Source organism: Coenobita brevimanus, chromosome 33, assembly GCF_032717465.1.
Source record: "Coenobita brevimanus isolate Jiangsu-jjx chromosome 33, ASM3271746v2, whole genome shotgun sequence".
Taxonomy (NCBI): domain Eukaryota; kingdom Metazoa; phylum Arthropoda; class Malacostraca; order Decapoda; family Coenobitidae; genus Coenobita; species Coenobita brevimanus.
The window spans coordinates 32,985,053-32,995,189 of record NC_136986.1 but is presented as its reverse complement, the minus strand read 5'-3'; the positions used below and the strand labels follow the sequence as shown (position 1 = coordinate 32,995,189).

At 43.1% G+C, this 10,137-nt stretch overlaps 1 protein-coding gene across 1 annotated transcript; it reads right to left on the bottom strand.

Moving 5' to 3' along the window:
• Positions 1-3,674: 3,674 nt before the first annotated feature.
• Positions 3,675-7,935, bottom strand: LOC145395853 (uncharacterized). The gene is given in 2 exon segments (XM_080269380.1): positions 3,675-4,167; positions 5,936-7,935. Coding segments are annotated over 2 exon segments (2,493 nt in total).
• Positions 7,936-10,137: the final 2,202 nt, after the last annotated feature.

The following is a 10,137-nucleotide window of genomic DNA, read 5'->3' as shown; positions in this document are numbered from 1 at the left end:
TCGCCCTATCACTTTAACATCATGTGTGTGCAAGCTGTTCGAAAAGATGGTCAATGTCAGGCTTATGTGGTTTCTGGAGAAGGGTTGCTTTCTCTCTCCGTCGCATACTGGTTTCCGTAAATTACGGTGCACTTCAGACAACCTTATCAGGCTTGAGGCGTCAATCTGTGAAGCTTTTGCCTCCAAGCAACATCTTGTGGCTGTGTTTTTTGACCTTGAGAAGGCTTATGACACTGCCTGGCGCCATGGCATCCTCCAACAACTTCATGCCTTTGGTTTACGTGGTCGCCTGCCTGTGTTGCTTGGAGACTTCTTGACTGATCATGTATTTCAGGTCCATGTGGGTTCTACCCTCTCTGTGCCACTGTGCCAGGAGGAAGGTGTTCTGCAGGGTAGTGTCTTAAGTGTTTCCCTGTTTGCAGTGGCCATTAATGGTATCATTGACACTGTGCCTGCTGGGGTATCCTCATCCCTTTATGTGGATGACTTAGCTATATGGTTTTCTGGCTCCCACATGTCTGCTATTGAGCGGCGGATGCAATTTGCCTTGGACAAGATTTCTCCCTGGGCCACTTCCAAGGGTTTTCGGTTTTCCCCTTCAAAGACTGTGGCTATGCACTTCTGTTGGATGAGAGGGGTACACCCAGACCCTGATCTCCAGCTTTGTGGCAGGAGACTCCGTTGTGTGACAGAGACGAAATTCTTGGGCCTGACTTTTGATTGTCGTTTGACATGGGTCTCACAATTGGCAAATCTTAAAACATCATGTATGAAGGCTTTCAATCTATTGAGGGTTCTGTCCCATACCTCTTGGGGTGCTGATCGAAGGACACTCTTGCATTTGTTTCAGGTATTTGTAACCTCTAAGCTGTCATATGGCTGTGAGGTATATTCCTCTGCCACGGAATCAAGACTAAAAACTCTAGATGCTCTCTATCATACTGGTCTTCGCCTTGCAACTGGGGCTTTTCGGTCCTCTCCAATTCCCAGCTTATTGGTGGAAGCTGGTGTGCCTCCCTTAGATCTACTGCGTCAGTCTGTTGCAGTACGGTGCTGGCTCCGGATTCGTCGCCTTCCAGACTCACTTGTCTGTGAGGGTGTGACGAAACAGTCTTGTCTTTTGTGTTATAGTAGACACCCTCACATGCCTCGTCCATTTGGCTATAGGGTTCAGGATATAATGGAGGGGTTTGGTTTGTCAGCAGTACTTGTCAGTCCTGTTCGGATCCCGAGGGTTGCGCCTTGGATATTGCCCAAGGTAACTTTCTGCAGGCCTATTGCAGGTTCAAAGGATTTTGTCGCTCCTCAGTGTCTTTTAAGGTTATTTTTAGAATATTCTTCTAGTCATGGTGGTTCTGTGCCTGTGTATACTGATGGCTCTAAATCCGCATCAGGTGTTGGTTTTGGAGTGGTATTTCCCAATTATAGCCGTGGAGGTAGTCTTCCTTTGGTTGCCTCAGTTTTCTGCGGAGTTGTCAGCCATCATTTTAGCCTTGAAGTTGGTGTTTGTTCATCCTGACAATTATTTTACTATTTTTAGCGACTCTCAAGGAGCGCTTTTGGCCCTGGACTCTTTTAACTCTTCCCATCCCATAGTTTTAGCTATTTTGGAGTGGCTGTTCCCCATTCGCCATCGGGGAAAGAGAGTGGATTTTTGCTGGGTTCCCGCACATGTTGGTGTGGTGGGCAATGAGACTGCGGATGCATTGGCCAAGGCTGCGGCTACTCAGCATCACCCAACAGAATATCCGCTTCCTGCATCTGATCTAACAACTTACTTGCGGGACAGAATGCATGTGTGTTGGCAGAGACGCTGGGATGGTGTTGCTCATAATAAGCTGAAAGAGGTCTTTCAGAGAGTGGTTGTGCCAAGGGTTCTCCCTTCCATGCCTCGGCGATTGGAGGTAGCTCTTGCTAGACTTCGCATTGGGCACTCTCGGCTTACACATGGGTTCCTGATGAGTGGCGAGGCTCAACCATACTGTGATGATTGCTTTGTTCCCCTTACTGTCCGTCACTTGCTGGTCGAGTGTCCAAGTTTGGGGGACCTGCATCGGAGATTCCTCCATAGGCATACAGGGGTAGATGGTGCCTACTGTCTCTCCTCGATGCTTGGGGGAGCCCATAGCGTTATTAACTATGCACAATTTATTTGCCATGTGTTTTAGCTTGTTGTCCGGCGGCATATGACCTTAGCAGTTGCGCCGCCAGTTTCTACTACAATCAATCAATCAATCAATCAATCTATTATTCTCCTTGCCTCAGCCCGTGCCTGTTTGTATGCAATAAAATTTATCTCAGTGGGCCGACTATCAAAAATCCTGTATCTCCTATTGCGTTTTCTTAATGCTTGTAGGCAATCCGGCGTCCACCAATGTGCTCTATGCTTCGCATGAACTGTAGAAGTCTTGGGAATAGCAGCGTCAGTTGCGTGTAATATGGATTGGGTTATATTTTCAACCTTAACATCCATGGTCTCCCCAAATATATCTAAATTGGCGATCCTTGAGAAGGATCCCCAATCTGCTTTCTTATAGTTAAATTTTGGAGATGGAGGGTCCGAAACGATGTCGCGTGTATAAGAAAGACAGATGGGTAAATGATCACTTCCCAAGGAGTCGTCGTAAGGGTCCCATGAGAAATCTTGATGTATACCAGGGGAGGCCAAAGGTAAGTCAATGGCCGAAAAGTTACCAGTACGATCATCTACACAAGTCGCTCTACCATCGTTCAGAAAACAGAGGTTGGACTGTAGTATTAGGTCGGCTACTTGCTCCCCACGACCATCAATCCTCAAGCTACCTCATTGATAGTGATGGGCGTTAAAATCGCCCAACACTAACTTATTTCCAGGAAGATGTTCAAAAAGTGAATTTAAAGCATCACTATCAATGGGGCCAAGTGGAGGACAGTACAGAGAACAAATAGACAGATACGTGTTATTAAATTTTACTCTGCACACGACCGCATCCAGAGTAGAATTTAGAATCACTTCCATTTGTGGGTGTGATTTGTGTGTGTATATGGCTACTCCGTGACCTTCATATCTTCTATATGGGTGGTAGTGTTTTAACTGTGGAGGATCAAGATGATCCTCCAGGCGCGTCTCCTGTGAACAAACAACGTCTGGCCTGTGTATAGAAAGCAAGATTGCTATATCTTGTAATTTATTCCCAATACCTCTACAATTCCACTGTAATATAGTGAATGCGGCGGTTTAAGATTTACGTTGGGGGCCAGTATGCTTAGGCTTTTTTTGCCGCCCGCCAGCAGGCGAGCGACTACCGGCGGACCTATCCCGGTGCTTGGCGACGGAAACCTCCATGTTTTCGTCAATAACTAGGGTCCCAGATTCCACCGAGGAAGAGCTCCCTTTTCTCTCCCTCGCTGGGCCAGGAGCAGGAAGAACATGAGGTCGTGACTTGGTGAGGGTGGTCATATTATTCTTACTAGAGTTGTCAGGCTTCGGCTTAGGCTTGACTGACTGAGAGGCAGCAGCAGCCTGAGAGTAGGAAGGTGCAACAGGGGTGTCAGTTTGAGAGGTGGATTGGACAGGAGGCTCAGATGGAGAGGTAGAGTGTGAGGCAAGAGGAACAGGTTCAGGGTCAGTCTGTGTTTCCACGGTGCAAATGACGGGACGGGACATTACTGCAGTGGCTTAAGTATACGCCTCTTCATGTCGGTTGCTTGGGGTTGCCAACAGGTGTCAAAATGTATTTCCGGCATGGATACCCGCTGTCACCTAGTAGATGGCCTGGTAATAATCCATCTTCAAACTCTGCACAAATCCTGCTGTTTTCTAAGATGCTACTATCATGGACACTCCCAGACCGTCGTGAAACAGCATTGTTAAACATCAAATCTGGGCCATACTCGTATATGGCCTGGACATTAAGAGAGAAAAAAACTTTCCTACATCTGAAAACTTCTGAATTATCAACAGATGGCATCACTACTGGGATGTGAGTACAATCAATTGCACCTATTATTCCTGGCATCCTGGCAATTTTGTAGAAGTCTTGAACTGTTCTTTGAATATCATTGGCAGCAGGAAAACCTATGTAGTGGCCACTCCTACTGGCAATCGCTCTTGACACAACCTTCAGGCACTGGCTGACTCTGGTCTGGGAGACATCATAGCAGTCACCAACGGACAACTGGTGACAACTGGTGACAACAGTTGCCATACACCGAACAGCTGTCAATACCTGAAGGTGGGGAGGGACAGGACAACCTGTAATGAAATAATATAAAAAATATTATCAACACCATGTGTGGGATATATTGGTTGTTACTCGGCTTGAGTCACAGCATACTGAGTTTCAGGTAATCCTTTTTCACCCATTCAAAGATCATACATGTTCTTGCCTTGGAGCACCACTACATGATCAAGTTCTGTACCACCAACTCAGAGCAGAAACTAATGTTATTTCTTTTTCCGAAAGACAACAGAAAACTATACCATATAATACATCATAACAACGTATAATCATAACATAATTTAATATATACTGTATTTCTCCTTTTAAATTCTATAATGGACAATAATCTAACATGGGAAAAAAATCTGGGATAAATAAAACTGATTACGGTTAAAAAAGAAAAAGGGGGGGAATAAAATACCATTGAAAAATTTAGCAGATTCAAGAAAATTAGAGATATTATGCATACAGATGTACTGAAAGTATTAAAACAAAGCAAGATAATTAAAAGAAAATGGGGGTAAAAGAAAAGAGCCAATTTTGGTCTTATTAAGTGAAACCAAACAACCCAATTCTGTCCTAACCATTTTTTTTTTTTAATTTACCATATTGAGAAATAATGAATGTATTAACCATATTGAGAAATAATGAGTGTATCAGAAAAGTGGTAACAGTACCTCCATAACTTAATGGATGAAATTTTTACCTTTTGCTCTTAAACTGTACTTATTCGTAGACCACTCTCAAAATTATTTTTTAAAAATTCCCAATGAAAAATAGTTCATTAACTGCCCTGTCCATGAGCATCAACTGCTGGTCAAGATGCTGAACAGGAAACTTAGTAGGGCTTCTTACGTTTTTCAACCAACATCTACACACACACACACACACACACACACACACACATATATATATATATATATATATATATATATATATATATCCAAGACACTGAATGTTTGCAAAAGTTATTAACCCTAGAACACAAACGTCCTAAAGTGTGGCGGTGACTCAAACTTTGGGTGTGAGAAACTCAGTTTTGGAAAATTAAAATAAAGTATTTATACTCAAAATTTATTAAATCCAAAAATACAGGAAGAAAATATAAGCATTGAAGATTATGATTCATATACAAATAACATTATCAAAAGAAAATGTCAATGCTTCAGGGGGGACTTAAAAAAACTACGAAATTCTCAAAAAATTACAAAAGTTTTCAAAAGAAGACATGGTACTCCTGAATGATGAAAGAAAAAGAGGTGTCCTTATGCAGACACTCTCCCAGGTCCCTGGATCATCAGCATGGGCAGCCACAACCCTCTGGCATAACAGCTTACTGTAATGGAGATAGACAAAAAAGGTGTAAGCTTTTTAGAGTAAAAAATTGATGTACATGAAATAATATTTTTTTTTATAGTTATGTACCCCTGTAAATGCACACCACCTGACATTTAATCCTTCCTAAGGCTATACCCCTCGCTTTCCAGCACATTTTTTTTTTTTTTTACTGTAAATGAACAATAAATGATGTTTATTCCTCCCTTGGTTTTATTTATTTACATGTTTTGCAGACCACTTACCTTGGATTCTCCACAGTCGACACAGAGAGAACAGTAGTGGCTCTGGCAGACAGGAGTCTCACACCTCAGGCACCAAAAGCGAGTCTTCCTGTCTTTGGATACAGGGCAGTGCTTGCAGCGCCTTGGAGGATGGCTTCCTCTGCAACCACTTACCCTCGTACAGTAACAGCACTGGCTGGTGTGGGGAGCTTACAGACGTCCGTGATGAGTGTTTTCAGGTTTCGTGGAAGGTTGGGACTTCTTAGCTTATGCTGTGCCCAGGGATGGATGAAAGCCCTTGCCAAGCGCTGCATGTAACGCCGCCTGTTCAAAGCCTTGCCACCTGCCCTTCGCAGGTTTGCGCTGTGTATAACCCAGGAGTTAATCACACCACCATTCAACATGCCGTACCAGACACACAACGGCCATCTTCATGTCTTCCGGGAGCATGAGTAGGTGGCACACATCTGGTCGTACGTGTCTACGCCACCTTTGGTTGAATTGTAAAATTCAACAATTGAGGGTTTGCCTGTTTCCCCCAGGGTTCCTTGTGTATTGAAAGAAGACAGCAACAGCACTAATTTCTTAGTCTTTGAAGTTGTTGGTACATATGACACCAGGGTCATTTCTTTAGTGTACAGAAATGCACTTGACCCCAACTCACGATCTTGTAGGTTTTTCATCTTGGCTGGCACTTCCCTTTTGTTTGCTTTCAAGTTTCCCACAAGGGTCATACCACAGTTTTCTAGCAGATCAGACACGAGGGGGACGGAAGTAAACCAATTATCACTGGTAACATTACGGTCTGAATGGTGGTAGGGTCTTGTGAGGATCTTGGTGAAGTGGTGACTGAGGTTTTCTGTACGGGGGGGGGGCTTTGTCCCTTCCTTTCCCAGGTATGGTATTGCACCCAACAGGTATTTGGATGCATTGTCGCATATTAGAACCAGCTTTATGCCATATTTGGTAGGCTTACTTGGTATATATATACGAAATGGGCACCTGCCTCTAAACCCAAGTAGTTGTTCATCGACTGTCAGGTGCTCACTTGGTATGTATAATTTCTGACAGTTTGCAATAAAAAGGTCCCAGACATTCCTTATGGGTGCAAACTTGTCTTGCTGTCTCCTCTCCTCTCTTGTAGCAAGGTCGTCGAACCGCAGGCAGTTCATCAGAAACTCAAAACGACCCTGCGACATGGCAGTGCGGTACATTGGTGCACCAGTGTCAGAGGCCCACATCTCTGTAGTTGAGAGGTGGTTGTCTATCTGACAGCCACTAAATATTAGCACTCCTAGAAGTGCCAACAGTTCCTTCCGTTCGACTGGGGTGTGTGTAGCTGTTCTTCGTGCATACTTGGCTGCCTCAGTTTCAATTCTGTTGTTGGTCCACTTACAGATCTCATTTAATATGTCATCTGTGAATAGCAGCCTAAAACACATCGCAGGGGTGTCTGCTTGTCTTGCTAGGTTTGTTGGCCCTGGGGTGCTAGTCACAATGTTGCGTGCAGGTGTTCGTGAAGATGTGGCAGTCTGGGAACGGGAGCTCCATCTAAACCCAGAGCCACCTACTAATGTGGTGGACCTGATATTCACAACTGTTGGTACAATTTCAGTGGCATTATGTCGTCGCTGCCTGCCACTAACAGCAGGAGGGGAAGGAGGGCTACCAAGATGAGGATCGGCAGCAGGGCTATCAGGATCAGGATGGGCAGCAGGGTTATCAGGATCAGGATGGGCAGCAGGGCTATCAGGATCAGGATCAGCAGCAGGGCTAACAGGATCAGGATCGGCAGCAGGGCTATCAGGAGAGGCTGTAGGGGCACCAGAAGTGCTAAGCATGTGACTTGTGGATGGTTTAGGTGAGTGCGTCATGCGGGGCACACGTTTCTTGTAAGGTGTCGAGGTCTTCATTCGTTTGCAAGGTCGCCGCTCCTCCTCACTATCACTTGTGTCTGTCTCACTATATCTAACGACATATTCTTGGTCCAGGTCACTGTCATATACTACTTCACCTTCTATAATATCTTCAACCTCATCATCACTAGCAGTCTTTTCTAGCTCTTTGGTACTCCATTCCTCATCGTCACCAATTTCAATACTCAGTGTACTGGAGTTCATCATCTGAGACAGTTTGTCATCACTAAGTCTTTCCCTTTTCTGTTTCTTTTCCATTTTTCAGTAATTACTGTCCCTGGAGAAGGTTATTCAATACCTGCAATGAAAAAAAAATCATTAGTTCATCTCCCTCACCGCACACAAAGGCCATTATAATAATATATTCCAGTTCATCTTCACTCTGAAGAGCAATATCCAATAAAAATCACATACTCATATAAATCAGTAACACAAACGTTGGGTCCCACAAACCCAACAAAGCATACGTACGGTAAGACAAACGTTGGGTCTGTGAGACCCAAAACAGGTCTAGTGAAAAAAGATAAGGAGATAGTAGACAGATATGACCTTCCTCTACAACAGCAACACAAGGGAGGAGGGTACTGGGGGGGCCAGTGCGCCAGCATCCATTCACACGGAGTGATCACGTGAACACCATTGGGGTGGGTATGTCAGACCCAAGGTATGTGTTCTAGGGTTAAAATGCAATTCTCTGGAAGTACTTACCTCTTCTATCAGGAGTAACAGGAAGTTGATTCAGTATTTCCTGAATAAGGTCAGACATCACATGTTTTATCAGTCTGAAGTGATTAACAAACTCCTCCTCGCTCATAGCAGTAAATGGGTCCATCCAGTCTGGGGAAAGGACATGATATTCAAGTCACTGAGAGATAATAATACACAGCAGTTAAGGACAAAACGGAATTTCATAAACTTTCAGAAGAATCAAAGTATAGAAATACAATGTACAAAGAAAGACCTAATAATTCGATACTTAGGTGTGAAATATTAAAGGTACCGTAATGCTCAAAACCTTCATAACAATACATTACTGGACATGAGAATGTAGAAAACAGAAAGCAAAGACTAAGTTAACGCTTTAGGGTACCTGTACTATGCGCATATGAATGTAGGGACAAATTACTTGGAGTTATCTTCCATTATTACCTGGAATACTTCTACAAATCTGCCGTGCAACAAGTCACTGGGCTCCAAAATCAGTATCAAGTTGATCTTGGTGATCCCAGTCATCCAAGATATTAAAAATTCGCTGGTGTCGATCCATCTGGGTAAATACCTGTAATAAAATTGGTGTGATGATATATAGGAATATAAAATTGGTAAATTTATTCAAAATATACATTTTTTTTTGTTTGTTTGGTAACTGCTCTAAGGTGAAGAGAGAAATCTGTTCTGTACAGATATACTGGATGGATGCTCCAACGTGGTTACTCCAATCTTTTAATTAGTGCTAGAGTTTTATTTGTGCAAATAATGTTGTTGCTTGGCCTTCATGATAGACACCTTGAAAGAGCAACAAAGCAACTGACATTAATTTGCTTCTCCACTTTAGCTGATACTTTATAGCAAAGTTTGTAAATTTGGTGACTGTTAGGATTGATTTGGTCAAGTTATATCCAGACAGGCTAGGTTGGTGTGGTCAGGTTACCTATCACTATTTTTTTTGTAACTCAGGCCAATTTTCCACGTTACACTGATGCAATAATTTGTTAAATCTGATGAACAACGTCTCTGAATCAATCCAAAGGTAGGAAACAGTTTCAGTACGTGAAATGGGGTCCAACTGTACTACAATGATACCATGTGCTTACCTTTTTGAAGGCAGCAATGAAAAGTGGAATAGATAGTCTGTTAGATAAATAGCTCTTGGAAATGGACGAAGTTGCCTGGATCACCACAGAATTGTGTAAATGTCAAGGACTGGGCTGTGTGCTGTACAAGTGTAACACCAGTCTCTTAAAAATTCATAAATAAAGATAGTATTATACAAAGAAAAGGATAACAAACATTATAAAAAATTGTAAATGCATTTCGATAATGTTAAGATACTAACAAGTTTCATGAATATGGTATCAGTATAAAAAAAAAGATACGAAGATGTTTGGGAAGAGGCGGGTGATGCTCTTGAAGCTTCGTGTTCCATTACTTTTAACCCCGAGAGATCTCTTCGCGCGCCGTACGAGGAACCTCTTCGCTTTAAATCTACGGCTGGAGCGACGAAGAGCTTGCTCGTGGGAAGAGGTAGTTTAATACTAAACTACCAGCCTATGGCTGGAGCGACGAAGAGCTTGCTCCTGGAAAGAGGTAGTTTAATACTACCAGGTTTAATGTCTTCCTTTGCGGCAGAACACAAGGTCCAGCTTCTCATCTAATATACTTTACTTCCACATTATTTATGAAAATATCCAGTTTCCTTAACACTGCCTACTTCAGTGTATATTATAGTATGGCAAATCT